At 41.0% G+C, this 18618-nt stretch overlaps 1 protein-coding gene across 3 annotated transcripts in view; it reads right to left on the bottom strand.

Moving 5' to 3' along the window:
* Positions 1-18618, bottom strand: part of fsip1 (fibrous sheath interacting protein 1) — a 44613-nt gene that overhangs the window by 6304 nt on the left and 19691 nt on the right. The window contains exons 9-11 of one of the 3 annotated variants that reach the window (XR_015089223.1): positions 13774-13926; positions 10287-10352; positions 1545-1748 (exon numbers count right to left, since the gene is read on the bottom strand). Coding sequence is in view for 2 of the 3 variants with exons in the window: in XM_086048627.1 (XP_085904753.1) it covers positions 1665-1748; positions 10287-10352; positions 13774-13926 (303 nt within the window). In the remaining variant the exon portion in view is untranslated. Of the gene's footprint in view, positions 1-1473; positions 1749-10286; positions 10353-13773; positions 13927-18618 lie in introns of those variants that run through there. The other 2 variants (XM_086048627.1, XM_086048628.1) reach the window with 2 other exon arrangements.

The raw sequence follows: 18618 nt of genomic DNA, 5'->3' as shown, positions 1-18618 counted from the left end.
CGGGGTCACAATGTGAGGTGAAGAGTGAGATGAACGAGGCTATAGGTGTCAGCCAGGTGCAGAGTTGCTACTTGCACCGGGCGAGCACAAGCAAACAGAAACTGTCAATTGAGCTAAAAATATCGCTCAAGCAAACATGAGGGCGAACACTCAAAACTATCCACTTTCTTTGTCCCCCGAAAAAATGAAGAATATGAACGTGGAGAGGGGTCACATAGTGACAATCAGACCCTGGCAGTTGATCACCTGCAGATGCAGGAATGAAAAAAAATGTATTGCATTTAAATTGTTGGTTTGACTAACAGTCCTATAGAGAGACCATCAACCAATTTTACGTCCTATTAACACTTAATGCACACCAGTGAGCACCAATCAGGGAAACAGAATTACTAACTTTTACCTTCTGATGTGTTTTTTTGTTGTTGTTTCTGTTTCGGTTTTTTTCAATTAAAATGTCCATATACTAAACCACAAGTGTATTTATCTACATTATATTTGCCAAATAATAAATGCTCTGTACCATCTGCTGGATCTGACGGGGCATGAACCACTCTGCATACAGTGCACAGTCACCACTAATAGACACATACGCACAGTGTTGTATATTCCAGAGAAAAGTGATCTTGGGTTTGCGGAATACATTTCAGGATGAAACTAAAATATACTGAGATCTTATTTTGACCTTCTCTGAACTTCTGTAAACCCATGTCAAAAACTATTCAATGTTTCAGTACTTTTTGCACAACTAGGAGGAACTTAAGGGCAAAATTTACAACAGGTTTGATCTACAAGTAGACCAATACATTTCCTGAATCAAATGGACTTGATATTTTAACACTCCTCTTCATCATGCTGTTGACATCATAAGAATAAAGTGACACCTCACAATTGATGAAAAGTACCTAACCATTGCGATGCTTCGAACTGACGTTATATGGAAGTGGCCACTGAGTTTAGTGTCATTTGCAGAGATTTAGAGAGACTAGAACAGTCACAGAAATGCATAGAATTGGACTTCCTTGAAAAAATGTTCATGGATCAGTCACTTGTTGTGAATTTTGCTGTTCGGCTCCGTATAAGAGAACATTAAGTAGTGCAAAGGGTACTGAAACAGTGATTGACGATGCATTCAAAAGTTTAAGTCAAATTGACGTCCTTCAAGTTGTACAAAAAGTCTTCAAACAACTCAAGAGTAGACAAGGTCAAATTAGATTACAGCCTCATCCTGAAATTTCTCCTGAAAACTAAATATCCCTTTATTTTTGTAAGCAGTCTGTGATACTTTGCAGCAGGTTAATGCAAGGGGCTTGCTTACTCATGCCACATATATTTTTTAAATTGTGAGAACTTATCTAATGAAAGCATGGAGGAACTTTAGATGGAATGTTTGTTAAATGCAGCAGCTTCAAGCATATACGTATGACATCTTATTCATAACTCTTTACATTCAAAAAGACTTGCCATACCCAGGAGGACTGTGAATCACTCAAGTTTATACCAGTTCAAATGACATATCATGACAGTGAAATGAGTACACTCCGCACCATCTCTCTGCTACACTTGCTTCCTACTCTGGAGGTCAGGAAGCGTGATGTCAACGATGGCGCGTGGTTTGACGGACATCTTGACAGCAGGGCCTAACGTGGATGAGGTCCATGTTTGTGTCAAGGTTCTGGCTCCGTCTCTGTCAGCTCACAACCATCCAGCAGGCAAAGTAACTGCTCCTCGCTGAGGCCCTCTGGCTCACTCTTTGCACAGACACAAATATAGAGTATGTTAAATATGGAGCCTTATGAGTTTCACACAAGCCAGACTTTTACAAGCACTCTGACACATACTGTGAACCACCAGCAGTCAAATAATACATTTTACACGCCTGTTCTAGCTTATAACAAGAGTAGACACTACGCATTTTCCATCTTATTTAAGCATCCTCACTCAATGTGCTCCCTCGACAAACATTCTTTACCGGGCATGTGCTCAGCTTTTGAATAATCACCACAAACTGTTCCTTGATGTTGGATGACCCGGGCTAACAGCACTAGTTTATTTATCATAATAATGTATGGCAGCGAAGTGGATGTTCCTTTTTCATAATCCAAGGAAAACACACTCCAATTGATGTAAGCCTTGTTAGCTCTTGGATTTATTTGAACTGAAATATTTGACTCCACACAAGCAGGCCTCTGACTATGCACGTGAGTTTGCTTCAGGCCTGCCGCACACCGAGCGATGCGGCCGAACGTGACTGAACTGTACAATCATGAACAAATTACAGTAGGTGTCAGACACCTGTACACCCAGTGACTGACCCTTGCATACATCAACATACATCAACTCAATGCAATGGAAAATCTGCGACCCCTGGTATTTTTATCGGGAAATGATATTTGAAGGCACCACATATACTAGACTGTTATCTTTATACTGAACCGCAAACAGCATGGTGTGATTGTCAAAGGTGATTATTTGAGAGGCTGTTGGCAATTCATTGGCCGCACCTGTGGTGTTACGGTGACAACAAATTTCTGACAAATTTCGAATCATAGTAAAGCTACTTGCCGCCAGTCAGCCACTCCTGACTACTAGTTGCCGAACCCTGCACAGTGCGCGCCAGTTCAAATGCTTTCAGCCGCATCACACGGCGTGCGGCGGGCTTTAGTTTGTTCAACTCAGTTATGAGGACATGAGTTAGGACTTTAGTTAGCGAGTTAGAGTTGTTAATTACTGTAGTTTGTGATTCACTTAATGTAGTGAGTTTGTTCATTAGTTATTTTGTTTGTTTGCAGGTTTAAAGTGAAAGTCAACCCAAAAATATTTTTTTCAAGAATATGTTCTATGCTGTCCCAGTGGTTGAAACAAGGTAATATGATCTATAAGAAATCTGAGTTAAGCAGCAAAATCCACCTGTTTGTAGACCCTCGGGGCTCAGATAACGACCAATCACGGCTCACCTGTTTTCTGAAACTGAGCTATGATTGGTCGTTATCTGATCCCTGAGCAGTTGTGATGTCACGTTCAGTCGACAGAGGTGACAAAATGGCCGCCCCCAGAGATGGCTAAAAACAGTTCGATTTTGTTGCTTAACTCATATCGTATCAGAAAGGGCATTCAGAAGAAGTGGTGAGCAAAATTCATTAATTTTCAAACTGTACATAGTATCACAGTGATTAAAAAAATATTAAATACCCCATAATGGGGAAAAAAAACTATTTTCATTTTTTGGGCCTACTATATGCTACTATTTTAATGTTGGTCATGATGCTGGTACTTGGAGAGCAAAGTAATTTTGGAGGTGTAAAATGTTTTTGGATTGGTGTAACTCACCCGTGCAGATGTTTTCAACGCCACCCAACTGAAGCAAAACAAAACAAAACAAAAAAATCGCATTCCTGTGTCTCATCTATCCTAACAAGCTGAAGCTAATACTCTTCATCGATCATGTGCACGCTGCCCCTGAGCGGACCACCCTGGGAAAGGTTGAACAGTTTTCACTTGTTGATAGACATCTCCACCAGAGCATCCTGCCCCTTGCTCTGAATACTCCACAATGTAATGACAGCCTTCACTGGAGACATGGCCTGTGTTAGTCACTTATGACCCCCTCAATTACCCAGACACTGTATATCATTTTCTCCACACGCACGAGTCCACAGGCACCGGGGGACGCATTCCAGTCTTGATGACCCCCCACCGCCCTCAAGGCACTGCCACGTTTTTGTCTTTTGACACGCAAGGTGCACTGTGGACTTGACCTTCAACGCTCTCAAAGGTAAAAGGGCTACTGTATGTTTGCGCTTGTATATAAACATCCTTATTTTCATTCTTTCCAATATGTATTTTATATTCACTACAGACAAATGACAGTAAAAAGCAAATAAGAGAGAAAAGACTATTGTTATCAGTTTAAGTAGTTGGTGCCCCACCATTGTATTAAATAAATAAATAAAAACTTGCAGCCTTGTAGCTCTTTGGTTACACATGACTTCAATTAATAATTGATGTTTCAAGTTGACCCATTTGAAACTTGAGACTAGCAAATATGACTTTAATCGGCACACAGACATAAAAAAAGCAGTGGTCAATTGGATATACAGTATGTCAGTATTTTCACTCTCTGTGAATAAAGCAATAAAAGTGTCCCACTGACCTGGCATGAAATTCTTTTTAACAGCGCCAGTCGTCCTGGCAATGAAGAAGGACTCAAAGTTTAAGGAGCGGTTAGATGAGACTGTTTTAAATAGAAAAGTCTGTAGTTGTGGCTGTCCCGTTAGATGACAGCAATGCTTTAGGTGTCTACACAACAATAACCTAGTAAAACCTGCTTAGTATGTATAATGATCCCTGATCACATGGATCTACAAAAAACGATGAAAAACTATAGGCGTATGCATGCTCAACCAGTTACTTCCCATGTCCTCACTTTGAAGGCCCTTCGTCAGCAACTTGCATAGTACGTCATATATGAATGAAGACTTTGATAAGCAATGCTACGCCACTGTATGTAGTAACGACGCAGTAAATCAACACATTGAGGCAGACGTACGATGATAACCACTAGATCACCGTGCTGCCCGTGGTAAAATGTTTTATTTTCATTAAGCCCTAAATGGTTGCGCTTTCACTAAATAAATGACCAACATGACACTGCTTTTATCAGTTTTAATTAGTTTTGTTAAAGTCCCCTTAGACCTGTAATCTGAAACCTATTAAAAAAGGATGACATGCGCATTTGTGTTGTGTGTTGAGGTGCGAGTATGTCACAACCAAAACAACAATTTAGCAGGTTGGAGTGAGGAACAATGGAACAAATGATAAACACCAGCGTCCAGATTGGTGTAGGGGGCAATACCAGAGAGCTAAAAGGCGAGTATATCAATTTACCTGTCGATCGACAGTCACCCTCATCTCTGGTGACAATATTTGGGTAGTGAGCAAAAGGACTAGCGGATGTTCCTCCAAAAGGTGGTTGGCCACTTTAGTCAGTTTGATGTAATGCCTTCTGGACACACCCCTGGTGATGAGTTGTGGGCATGCAGGTGGGGAAAAAAAGCCTCGTCCCACAAGGCAATAAGTCACTTCTGCTTTTAACAAAAACTCAGCCAAGTGGGACATTGCTGCAACAGCGTACACTTTAAATGCTGAATGTTTGCAGATTACCTTGATACCCAACATTTTGTGCAGTTTATGCAGGGCAATGACCCAGAAAACAGGTGGATATATCCTGCTTGGAGAGGTAGTAAAAAAGGTCTCTGGCCTGGGCGTGCCTCATGATCACATCGGTTGAACTTGGAGGTGCCTAGAGGGAAGTCTGTGCATTTCCTGCTCAGACAGCTGTCCCATGACCTGAGATAAGTGGAAGAAAATCCATAGATGGATGGGGTCACATTACTTATACAGTGGTGCCTTGAGATACAAGTTGAAGTCATTCTGTGACCATGCGCGTTACTGAGCTTGGCGTCGTTTAAAACGGGTGTTTTGCGCCGTTGTGGGCATAAACACGGCTGACTTGATTCGTCGCCAATCGAAGTGTTTCCTCTCATTTCCTTAAAAATCGGAGCGGCAGACGGACACTATCCTTGACATGGTGGACGGAGAAACTGATTTGGTGGAGTCCATGCAGGAGGTCAAAGCATGCAAAGTACATTAAGGAACTGCAAGTAGACCTCCACAGGCGAATTGAAGGTGAATCTTCAATCAAATTCATCAAAATCATGTTACACTACCTGCGTCAATAATTGGACGTGGTTCCAGCAGGCATGAAGTTTAGTTTGCTTTCAGCCACCAACCAAAGTGTCAAGCGCGCCAAATGCATGTCAAAGGAAACACCCTCACTAATCCGGAACGACCAGATTGGTGTGGCGAGATGAACCAAATTACCAAACAAGCAAATCAAGGCTTGTGTCGGCATGAAAATCAGCAAATGCCGTGTTTAGACTAGTGGGGCAGCATCGAACATATTGTAAAGAATTTGGGGGGTTGACTTCCACTTATAAGGTCCATAACTAACACACAGATACTACAATCTGAAATTCTAATATTCGTTATGCTTGCAATTTTTTAAATTGTTTTCGGATATGTTTACAATGTGTTTACAAATGTATTTTAATTAGTATAAATGTTTGTGTTTTTCTGATATCGGAGATTTTCATTTTTTTCCCATTTTTACTAGATGACTGACACATAAGGACCCTAAATTTCCGACGGAGATGAAAAAAGAGGACTCAGGAAAGATTTTTTTTTCGCTGTTGTGACTATAAAAGAAGTTGACCTCTTCTCCCCGTTCCTACATATTACTAAAAAGGCCAAGGCTGTTTGTAGCGTCTGTCTCTTGTCTACAGAGCCGGATAATTTTAGAAAAGCCTTTTCAACATCTCTCAATCCAGGACTTAAAAGTCTGCACTTTCAATTCCGACCACAAGAGAGAAAGAGGCTGTGGCACGTGTTGAAGTTTCCAGAGAAAACACTACATGTATGTTCTTCCGGGCAACACCCTTCTTCCACTGAAGTCATCGCAAAAACAGGAACAGTGATGTTGAGTCTAAAAAGCTGCACAAGGAGACAGAAGATTACAGCAGCAGAAGATAACATTGTTGTGGTCTTTATGTCGCATTGCCCCAATTCTCCAAGCATCCCAACAATGTTCCCTTTTGAGCTTTTTCCCTACCACCTGCTATCCAGAACCAGAACCAGCGGGCCCTGTTGTTTTGTGTCCAACAGCGAGACACAAACCATATGACCAGAAACTGTCTGTGTATTTGGCGCTCATGCATGAAGTCATTTGTCTTCCCGCCTCCTCTGATGGTGAGAAACTATTTTGTTTTCTGTCGACAAAAGAATAGAAGGTGATCTTACGGGATCAAGATAACCGGTGTCATTTTGACGGAGGTACGTCAAAGGCACCGTAGTTTAGCCCGCCAGTGAGCCACCCCGCAAACGGACCGCTCAATGTTGAGCTCCTGTACACACATAGGACGGCTTTACACAAATTGCGAGCAGCTCGGCTTTCAAGGTCACTGACTCGAGTCAAATAAGTAAACTTAATGGTCCAACACACCCTTGGGGCCACTTGCACTCCGAGCACAGGGCAATATTCAATCCATGTGCTCCCCTCTACACATGTGGAATTTCTTACATTGAAGGCCAACAATGCTTTCTTCATTAGCAAATCCATGATATCATCCACGATGGGAAGTATGTCAATTGTCAAGATGGTATGATTGGTCTTGGGTACCGCATTTTCTGTAGAAGTGCAGTTATTGAAAAGGGGCTCAGACACCTTGTCCTCACTTTACCTCAGCATGTGAGCCATATTTCACCGCAGGAACGATCCTTTTGTAAAAATTGGCTTTCCATGCTTGACAAAAACGCACATCGTTTTTTTTTTTTTTACTGCTCTACATGTGCTGCAGTCTTTGCTTTGGTTCAAAACAGAGACTGATAGAATACCTTGCAACCATCACAATCCACTGGGTTAGGCTATCCCCAGGACTCTTGTTGTGTCAGCCAAATAACTGTCAAACATATTTTACTGATATTTAGCATTTTTCTACATAAAGTGTCCATTTTTAGGTCAGTAGTCAGCACCATTTTTCTCCTCTGAAAGAAGACGTGCAATATTGACGATTGAGTTAGTAACTAAGGCAAAGCAACTATTACAGCGAAGGCCACCATTTGAACGTGTTATAAGATGTGTTTTAGTTGATTAGATTACAATTCGTTTTGTTTCATGGTGTGTCTTGTATTTTTGTGTTCCATGTTTCCACCTGTTCTCGTCAGCACGGTCCCTTGTGTCAACCATTCAGCCCCCTAAGCGACGCGTGTCTTGTCCAGATGTTCCTCGTTGTCTCGTCAGTTTACTTGTATTTAGTGCCCTGGATACAGCCTGTTTGTTGGTTTGTTGTTTTTGCTTCTATCCCTGTCAATAGTCGTGTACCCATGCCCTGTTATGTTCCCAGTTGTTGTTTATTTTAAATCTTGTTTTTCTGACATTTGTTAATTTGAAAATAAATTCTCTTTTCAGATTACTCATTCTTTTGCTCTTCTTCTTGCCCCTCAACTTCCTCGCACTTGGGACCACTTTTATCATGTTCCAAAAACAGCATTTTGTAACAGAACAGATACAGTATAGCGTGCAAATTATTACACCAATACATCTCTGAAAGTGATGATCAAAACTGTTTTGTTATCTGTATGGAGGCAGATTTTCACATGGATCTCTTTTTTTGTATTGAATCTCTTTAGATTGTGGTGTTCAACTTAATATTGTGACTTGTTGGTTCATATCTAAATACAGTCATACTCTATTTGTATTGTACCGTCTGAATTATGGAAGCAAAGCGCCATGATTTTGGCTGATAACAGAATCAGTGCAAACAACGGCAGTATGATTGATGATGTTAGACTAATTACGAGCAAGGCCCTCTTTTGGAACCGTCCCACCTTACTGTAAATGGGATTGTTCTTCCTTTTTCCAGTTGATCTAGGAGCACAGCCAAATAAAGTTGCAGGAAAACCTCCTAAGGTCAGTCTTTGGAAACTCCTTGGAAATCTCCTCTTTCTGGAATTGTTTGCTTTTTTTGTTTGGTTAACTTTATTTTGAGGGGAATATGTTCTCAGTGACAACAATCCAAGACACACCAAATCATGTTTTTCTTCCTGGAAAGGAAATCAAATAACATTGCTCATATGTGATAAACCGTTATATACGATAATGTGCGAAACTAGCACCAGTAATGTTTTTGTTTCAATTACCATTTTCACTGGAGTTACTTAGAGTAAAAGTGTAAATACTATCACAGTTCCTGCGATTTAGGCAATCAAAATGTATATATATATATATATATATATATATATAAATATATAAATAAATTTGATTTGACTTGACTTGATGTATGTATGTATTATGTATATACAGTATACACACACACACACGCACACACACACACACACACATATACCCACACCTAACTCATCCAAGCTGGTTTTTAAGGAACTTGCTTTGTGTACTGTGATACATAAAAAGGCCTTCCTCAAATGATCCCCATGTGAAGTTAGAAGAATTGTCCAAAATGTCTTGATGATATGAAGCAGAAACCCTGAATGAAGAAGTACAGTTTGTCTCGATATTTTTTGTGTTGATATTATTTTTGTGAGAAAGACTTGGAGCAACACTGTGGCCTAGTGGTCAGTTTGCCCTGCGGATGGCCCCTCGCCCAACGTAATCGGCTCCAACTCCGAGTTCATTACAAGGACAAGCGCTACAGAAATGAATGGATGGATTGAAAGACTTCAATGTCAGAATATGGTTTCCTCTCTCCAATCCAAAAGGGGACATACCATTGGAGTTTAGGGTGTCAGTCAATTCACATTTCAGCACTCACTTATGGTCACAAGTGTTGGCTGGTGACTGCAAGAATATAGCTGAAGATCCTACAGTACTAAGAGCTTCTTCCGTGACGTGGATGCTCTGCCTTCGCACAATAGTGTGGAAGAGTCCTGGAGTTCCACATTTTAAAATGTGCATTGATGCATAATGTAACCAGGACCAAATCCAAGTAAATGTAGGTCAAACATTTTTCATATCCGCATCAATCATAAACCACTGGTGTTAAAAGCAACTCATCAAACGTAGACTTTAAGATTGCTTTCATACAAAAAGGCCGACAGCTGAATTCACTTGTTTTTCATTACAGGGCAGCCTTTCTTTAAAGGGGAAATCAACCCAAACACATTGTTTTCAAGAATATGTTCACAGCAGGCCCACTGCTTGAAACACGGCATTCTGATTAATATTGCGTTTGAGGAATGTATTAAGAAGGGGCGGAGCCATGGCTGTGTCATGTTTGGTCTGTGTTTTTTGTTGTTGCTTTTTTTATGGTTTTGTGTTCTGTGTCTGTCTCGTCAGTGATTATTGTGTCCACCTGTTTGCATTTCACTCCCTAGTGTTAGCCAATCAGCTCCCTCCTACCTCGTGTGTTTTGGCCAGGTGTTTCTTGTTGTCTCGTCAGTATGCTTGTATTTAAGTTGCTAGTTTTTGCTCAGTCCTTGTTGGGTCATTGTCAATGTCTATGTAAATGCTGTCCCAGTCCATCTGTGCCTTAGTGGTATTCTAGTTGGTATGATTATGTTGTGTCTCGTTCGTGTCAAGCTTTACTTCCCCACTCACGCCGAGCCCTTCTTCCCCGCCCACGCTGAGCTTTGCCATCCCAGTCAAGTCCTGCCACACTAGCACGATCAAGTTCAGCCACACTACTCCGGTCTCTGTCACAGCACAATAAACTCACCTGAATGTGCCCGCTGTCTCGCGCTGTTGCTCTTTGGTCCTTCACACCACTTCTCGGTAACTGACCCTGACAGATTGATAGAATGCCCACCCAGTGAGATTCATGAAAAAATACATACTTTTTTGTAAATTGTTGTTAGATTATTTTTTAATTTGTGTTTCGTTGTTTTTTGTTTTTTATGTTATTGAATATTAAGAATGGCATGATTGTGGTTGTCTCAGGAAGATCCAAACTTCATATTATTCAGTTTGTCATTTTATTTGAATATACGGATTGTGCTTAGTGAGGGAAACATTCAGGCCCACCCATTAGCCACGTTCTGGCTCCGCCCCTGGTGTTAAGCAGCAAAATCCACCCGTTTTTAGCCATCTAAGGGGGCGACCATTTTGTCGCTTCTGTCGACTGAAAATTACATCACAACTGCTCAGACCTCAGGTAACGACCAAATCACAGCTCAACGACAGAAGTGACAAAATGGCCGCCCCCAGAGATGGCTAAAAACGGGTGGATTAACTCTTATTCCACAAACGCAATATTTATCAGAATGCCTTGATTCAACTAAGGCATTCGTCTACAGACATACAGACTAATAAAACCAACAACTGGATTAACTTCTAATGCTTAGTCGAATAATACCACAAAACCATGAAAACAATTTAAAAGAATGGTAAATTTTATAGTAACCGTGGGTGTTAATATACTCAACGGCAAAGAATTTCAGGAATTTTTGTGCTAATTTTTGTGAATTTCTGAGATAACACTAGACTAGTTTGGTTGATGAAGAATTGTTACTTTAGTTACAAGGTGTATGACATGTTTAGAGACGTATGCTGTAAAGAATTACAGCACACCTATAATGCATTTGTTAAACTCTGGTTGAAAATAACTTGGTTTGTGGTTCTGTCGCATTCAGATGTTAAGTACACCTTTTGTTTCAAGGGTGACCGGGACAGCACTTGTGAAGTGAGGGCAACTCCATGTATCCAACTGTGGGACCTTTCCGCCCCCTCTCGTGCTATTTTCAAAAAGACTACCAGCAACAAATCGAGTGATTTTTGTGGTGTTATTGGAAACTTGTGGAAATTCTGAGACTCCCCGAGAGTAGGAGATGTACACCCCTCTGGGTCCGGACTGCAGATGAATGGAGATTGCTTAAAGCCACCACTGGTTAATTTAATTTGAATCATTTTTTTTCCATAACACATAGCCTTTGAGTGACTCAAATGGGCTGTTTGTAATTTTTTTGTCCTTTTATCCTCCCATAATGCAGTGCAGTTGGAATCTCTAGTAATTGTTCCCAACTTGTTTCCTAGATGTCACATATGATTGATGCACCTGCTTGAGCAGTGAGGCCGAAGCAGACTAGCACAAGTACTCTTCATAGTAGCAAGTAACCAACCATGAGGCATGTTTGAAGCACTTAAGGATTATGTTGATGTGCCCAGTCTACTCAAAACACCCCTTTGTGCAGTAGTTGTCAAAGTCGGCTTGTTCTAGAATTAGTCACAATTATCCACAGCATCGTGTGGCACAATCAACAGAGAGAGACTGGTACAGGTATTTCCAGGTTCTGAAGCTGTTGCCGTACGTAGATATACAGTAGATTAAAGCAGACACACAGACGTGGCGGCCATCTTGGCAGGAGCGACTTTCCGATTAAAGGCAATGCATAGACACACGTGGAGGGGTTGTTAGCAGGGCCGACTGGCCGACTGCCCCATTGGAGGTAATGGAAAGCATAGACATTAGCTTAGCATCGGCGTAGGCCTGCAGCTCAAAAGGAGCACCTACCTATACATAAATATGACTGGTTACTGGAGCGACTTCACCACATGTAGTACTGCACACGTTCAGCCAACATGCTGTTTTTGGTGCAGTATACAGTTGTTGTTGTTTTTTTGTCAAGTGTTTATCTATGGAATCAACGCCATTATCTCCTTCCACGCACCAGGGAAGTAAGTTTGGATACACTTTAAAACCTTTTAAACAAAATTTATTTACAATGATTTCACTATACTGTGCATTTTTAGGCCATGAAAAAAATAAATAATTTAACAGACAATTGGCTCTAACACACGACCCTTCCCCCGAATTAGTACGTTAAAGCGAGGTTCCACTGTACTCCAATACCCCTTTGACCAAATAAAAAGTGAAAATTATTATCTTAATCAAACAGCACATTTTTTAACCACTCCTGTCGTGGATCTTTTAGATTGTGCTCGTCAATTTTGTAAGACAACATGTGAGAACCTTCCCAGAAAAGTTATGTGACATAGAGACCTTGTTACATAATCATACTTTAAGAAATTTGGACTTCAGTAGGACAATGCATCAAACTTGCAGAATAATTTAAGACTTTTCACACATTACAAGATAATAAATTTGAGTTATGGCTGTATTACCAAATCAACTTTACAGCTGTAAAAGATTTGGGTAGAAAATCAGCCCTTCTCCTAACTCCAGAAATAAATTGTCACAAACAGACGAGCCTTGATGCACTAAACCAAACAACTAGTTCAACCTCTAGTGGTGGTATATACACCAAAGTGACACCAAGTTTAAATGCAACAATCTAAAGACACGAGCAGTGAATAGACTGCAGGGTGAAAACGAAAAAGATCATTGAAGCCAGCGTTAGGTTTTAGTTGCATGTCATGATGCCTTGTTTGAAGTCAAGCTGTGACTGCCACGTCAGCGGTTTTATTAGCCCTTACAACTTTTATGTTCATATTAGTCATTCATACATCACGCCAGGAAGCCAGGATGAAACCATGTGTCTGACTATACAATAATATTGGGTGTGTCACTGTGTTGGGGCACATTGCAAGCTACTCAGAGATGCTTTATGGTCAATTGTCAGTAGAGGAAGAAAAGGGGTGATTTGTTGCCCGAGACAAAGGCAAAGTCAAATATGGCTTAATATTCAGGGAACATTTTTAATTGTCTTGATGGTCTTTCACCTTTTGTTTTTAAAGCGTTCCTGTGGTGCTGTCTGTAACTACAGTGTTTGGAGAGAGAGAGTGGCCCTTCTATGGTAGTTGTAACTCTACTGAAGGCAGCTAAAAGCTGACGGAGCTCCAATCGGTTTCCAGGGAACACAGTGAAGCTCGGACATCATGTCTTAACTAAGAATGCCAGGAAGGCACGAAACACTACGTTGCACAAAAGGATGTCAGTGATTCCTCCTTGTCTTTGGATGCTTGCACTGACTAAAGCAAACTTCACAACCAAATAAAATGTTACGACTCTAAGCTTGCTTCAAAATGATAAAAAGGGAACAAGGAAGCAGTGGGCTTGTAGCGACACAAACGCTGCACTGTTTATCATCATCTTCACTGGATATGAACTTTGTGCTTGTTATAATTTGTCATGTATGTGCATGAGGTAAACAAAGAAGGGTGTTCTAATGAGAAACACAGGTGGTGTGTTGATGAAGTGCATTTTTGTGTTGTGAGTGTGTGAGAAAACATGGCCGCTGCCAACTCACTGTCATCTCCTGGTCCTGGCCCAGAAGGTCCAGCTGCCGTTCGATCTCCAGGAGTTGCTTCTCCTGCGTCCTCCTCTCCTTGATGTCCTGCAGGACCTTCTCTCCCGGCTTAGGGTCACCGTAATGCCTCGGGTCAATGTTCGAGGCACGTCCCTGATAGACAACAGACACGCGAGTGATTGTCATGCAGGGCCAACGAGTCGACGAGCATGGGGCCGTATTTGGGCACTGTCCTAGAATCACACTCCCAGCTGATGGCTCCCACATTTGGGAGCCCATCCATGTAGCAGTTCATCATCATTAATTTGAGTTGAAAGATTCAAATTGCTTCAAGATTTGTGAAATGCTCATTGTTGTGGCTTTCCACTGCTTAGCAAAGAATCACATCAGGTACTCAAACAAGAAGCATACCATGGCCACAACCTCACATAAATTACACTTGTGCTCTTGGTTGACTAGGACGTGAAAGGCTAATAGCACACGTCTGGCCCTATTTTCGTAGACAGGTGCATGTGCGCTCGGCGTAAAAAACTGCAGAGGCAAGTGTTGTTTAACGTGTTTGGGAATTTGCCAGACCAAGCTACGGCATTGTGGCAGACTGAAGGCGCTTCCTATTACCCTCACTGGTGCTCCTCACAATTTGGTGATAGAAATTGGACTACAATTCAGACCAGGTTAAAACAGGTCTAAGTTGTGGTGCATGTGGTGTAACGTGATTTTGGTGGATTTGATACAGGCGCGGGCAGACAGATTTTGTGTTAGGCTAATATGTGCCGTGGATATCATCATATTTCATTCCAAAATATGACATCAGCATGGTTTGAACCGTCTGAATCATTGAAGAAATCAATCCATCGAATACATTATTATTATTGTTATTATTATTAATAATATTTGTATTATGTTCCTTATAAACATACTTTGCGCTCACCAATCTCCTGCACGGACTCCAGAGAGTCTGTGATGCTTCCGCTATGGAAACCACACACCTCTGCTGCTGAATCAAGTTGGCTGTGTTCAGTCCCACAATGGTGTAACCACCCATTTCTAACTGCGTCCGTCTGTGAAAAGGCCAAACGAAAGAAAACTCCATCCATGCATGGAGTAAGACTACATTTTGTGCTAGACTTGCACATGATACACCAAAACGACGTTCACCGACAGTGACTGACGCTTACCCTCTGTGGCGTCCGGCTGGCTGTCGGCACGTCACGCTGGCAAAGCACACCACAACTATAGACAGCGACGCTGACCATTAAAGTACCTTCTGCGCATGCATAAGATGTAATCCCCTTGCATACCATAAGCGGCGGTAGTCACCATTTCTCATGGTTAGAAAACTCCAACCGGAAAGATGTTGGCCGGGGGCTGATTATAACAACGTAAACAATGCATTAGGCTCTATTCTTCGCTCATGATGAACTCCCATGCAAAGTAAACCATCACGTTCTTTTGACACGGTATTGTGAAATACTTACATTGTCAACCCTCGCTCTTGTACTTGTAAGAAGATTAAGGCAGCGGAGGCGTGCTCACTGTTTTTCCACCTTTGTCACTTCACGTTGGTGCTCCGCGCGCTAATTTGCTAGCTAACAGCCAAACAGAGTGACCAAATGTCACGACTGGCGACGCCAATTCAACAAACGTAAACGCCCCCAAGACGCTTACAGACGGGTTACGACACTACGACGGTGGCCACTACACTAATCAGACGGCACTTAAAGATGCAACGACGCTTAACGACCTCCGACGTCGGTTTGGTGTATCAGGGCCTTTAGACTCAGGAGACTTTCTGCAGACAGCTGCTGGGAGAAAGGTTTGATTTTGAGGAAATAATAAACATTAACTGCATTGTGACAAGCACGTCCGCCTCACAGTTCAGAGGTCGTGGGTTTTCTCCGGGAACTTCGGTTTCCTCCCACATTCCAAAAACATGCTTGGTAGGTTGATTGGATACTCTGAATTGCCCCTTAGGTGTGATTGTGAGTGCGGATGTTTGTTTGTCTCTGTGTGCCCTGCGATTGGCTGGCAACCAATTCAGGGTGTCCCCTGCCTACTGCCCAAAGACAGCTGGGATAGGCTCCAGCACGCCCGCGACCCTTGTGAGGAGAAGCGGTATAGATAATGGATGGATGGATGGATGCATTGTGACAAATGCATAGACTATAGAATTAACCACTGATCCGCCGATTTCACGTAATGTAAAGGGTAAAGCCGTCAAGCTTTCGAAACCAACATAGTTCTTTCATTCTTCTTCAACATTCTTTGCACTCTATGGAGAAGTATTAGCAAATTCGGGGAAAAATGATATTTCAGATAAAGGCGCGGACAGGGGTGTGCAGTACGCCTTTGAGGTTATGTGGACTGAATAAAGACTGAGACTAACCCATACAGAGGATAATATTTGGGAGCAACTCTGGTTGCAAGTTCTACGGATGGTAATTTTGCCACCTGCTAGTATTGTGACATTTGCATTTTGGAATAAATCATGAAAAAAAAAGATTGATTACCGGTAGTTGATTTTTGATGGATTCAATTGACTATGTGGACAAACACAGTTTTAGCAGGAATTTGCATTTATCTGAGTTTGTGGGTTTTGGACACGGAACAAAAAAATAAATCTCTGGATTAGACGTGTCATTTTTGCTGGTGCCCAATGCGCATCATTTAACCATAATAATCCTTTTTATGAGTATTTCCAAAACATCTACTAAATCCAGAAGGGTTTGGCATGAGAGGAAGCATCCAAGGTTTGAACGTCGCTCAGGAACAAAGCGATACGAATATCGGCATTGGTTGCTGGGAGGGAGTTTTAGGCAGCTTGCCGCTTTATGCGGTTTAGAGAATTCAAGCTTCTAAACATTTCAACATAGAACCCAAATGAATTAGGACTTGGAAAATAAAACAAACTGAAGAATAATCTGTTGTCTGCTGACAAGAAGAGAGTGCTCCTCGCTGGAGGAGAATGTTAGCAAGGAATTGGAACGAAATCTTGTAGAATGGATTTATTCCATGTGGGACGAACAATGGAGTAGTGTCTTGAAGATTTGACCTTCAGCCAAATACAAATAGAATAGAATATCCACACACTTCCTATGTTATTACTGCATAATATTACTTTAACAGATGATCATTTATTGATAGGAGTAGATTATACATCTTTTTGTCCCATTATAAAAATGCATTGCAACAAATAAAGAAGTAAGTCTGTTGTAGAGAAAAAATATCGACTCAGTTACTAATCATCAATTTAAAGTGTTTCAAAAGATAACAAATTCCATTTGCAGTTTGGTTAAATTATCCTAAAGATCTATCAACTCCAACTATCCCAATAGGCCCTGATGAATTGATTAATTAGTTAGTGATGCTCATGTTAATCAGCTAATACTGAAATGTATGAGAAATAATTTTGTTTATAGCTCAACGTGTCATGGTGTCAATGTGTCTCTGGCTCCTGACTGAATTAGTCATGGGTCAATTTAGAAATGGAGACTAGTCAGCAAATGACTTGTGGTTGGATGATTGTTTGGACCGCTATAAATATATATCCTATAAAAGCAATGACCGGGTCAAAAATGATAGGGTCAGGCAAAGAGGAAGCTGTCAACCGCAGGGTTGTAGTGGACTGCCTGTCAAGTGCAATTTGTTGAATTCTCCAATTTAGTTTTTTTCAGTCTGGCACACACCTGAAGTTGAAATGTATGGATTTTGCTTAAAATGTCAACATCTCAATCGGTACTTACATACAGCTGAATAATCGTTCATTAATTGTGAATGTTAACGATAGGTTTATTGATTCTACTACAGTATTATGTTCTGAGTTGAGTTTAGCTTGAACGGTAGACTGAGAATTATTACCGTGTATTATGACGACAAAACTAAATACCTTCATACAATATGTGGAAGCGGGGGGAGGGATATCCTACCAGTACAACTTCAAAGTAAATGTAAAACTATAATATACTGAGCCCTGACTTACAGTAGCTATCTCTCATCCCCTCATCTCTGTTGGTGGAACTAATGACAGCTTCTATCTAAGGCTTATTTAAAGTGGTCTTTACTGGAGCTCTCTTGTTCATCAAGACGACAAAATCCAGCACCACCACAGGTCAGACCCCTGTCATGAAAATATAGTGTTCCAACCAGGAAGAAAAAAAAAAAACTAAATTCAAGTCTGTTTTTACCACCATTCTCACACCACTAAATGCTTGTTTCTAAAAAAGTGAAAAAATAAAAAATATATAAAATCTTTGGTAGTTTATTTGCTTTGGAAAAGACAGTGAACCCACTAGAACTTCATGAACTTTGGCTGCAACGCTGAGCACCGAAATGATTCCGCCATGTGTGCCACTTTGTATTATGACGGATTATTTGTGTATTAATAAATATACACCGTTACATTATAATTTAAATTTGGTTCATATTAATGCCATGTATTATATTTCCTCAAATAGTGGCCTAGTGCTCTTATTAGAAGACGTGCCTCCGTTAGTCGCTGGTTGTATAAATAAATGCCACTCTCGAGAGACATTGGGAATGTAGACACACTACCACATGAAATCTTGGTTAAAACGAAACATCCATCCATTTTCTATACCACTTATCAAGTTCAGGATTGCAGGGAGCTGAAGACAATGCTCACTGACTTTGGGTGAAATGCAAACTACACTATAGATGTGTCACTAGCACATTTACCATACTTTGTATTACGTAAACAAAATATCAAGCAAATAGAAGCATTAGCGTTGAATTCACAAGAACCATCTATTTGTCCGCCCTTTTTTTTATTAATACCACTTCTTTATAAATAAATAAATGAATATTAAATATTTGATCAAGTATTAG

Source organism: Filicampus tigris, chromosome 13 (assembly GCF_054856515.1).
Source record: "Filicampus tigris isolate MCC_2025a chromosome 13, RoL_Ftig_1.0, whole genome shotgun sequence".
Lineage (NCBI taxonomy): Eukaryota > Metazoa > Chordata > Actinopteri > Syngnathiformes > Syngnathidae > Filicampus > Filicampus tigris.
Note: the sequence above shows the minus strand (reverse complement) of the source record. Positions and strands in the feature narration are given on the sequence as shown.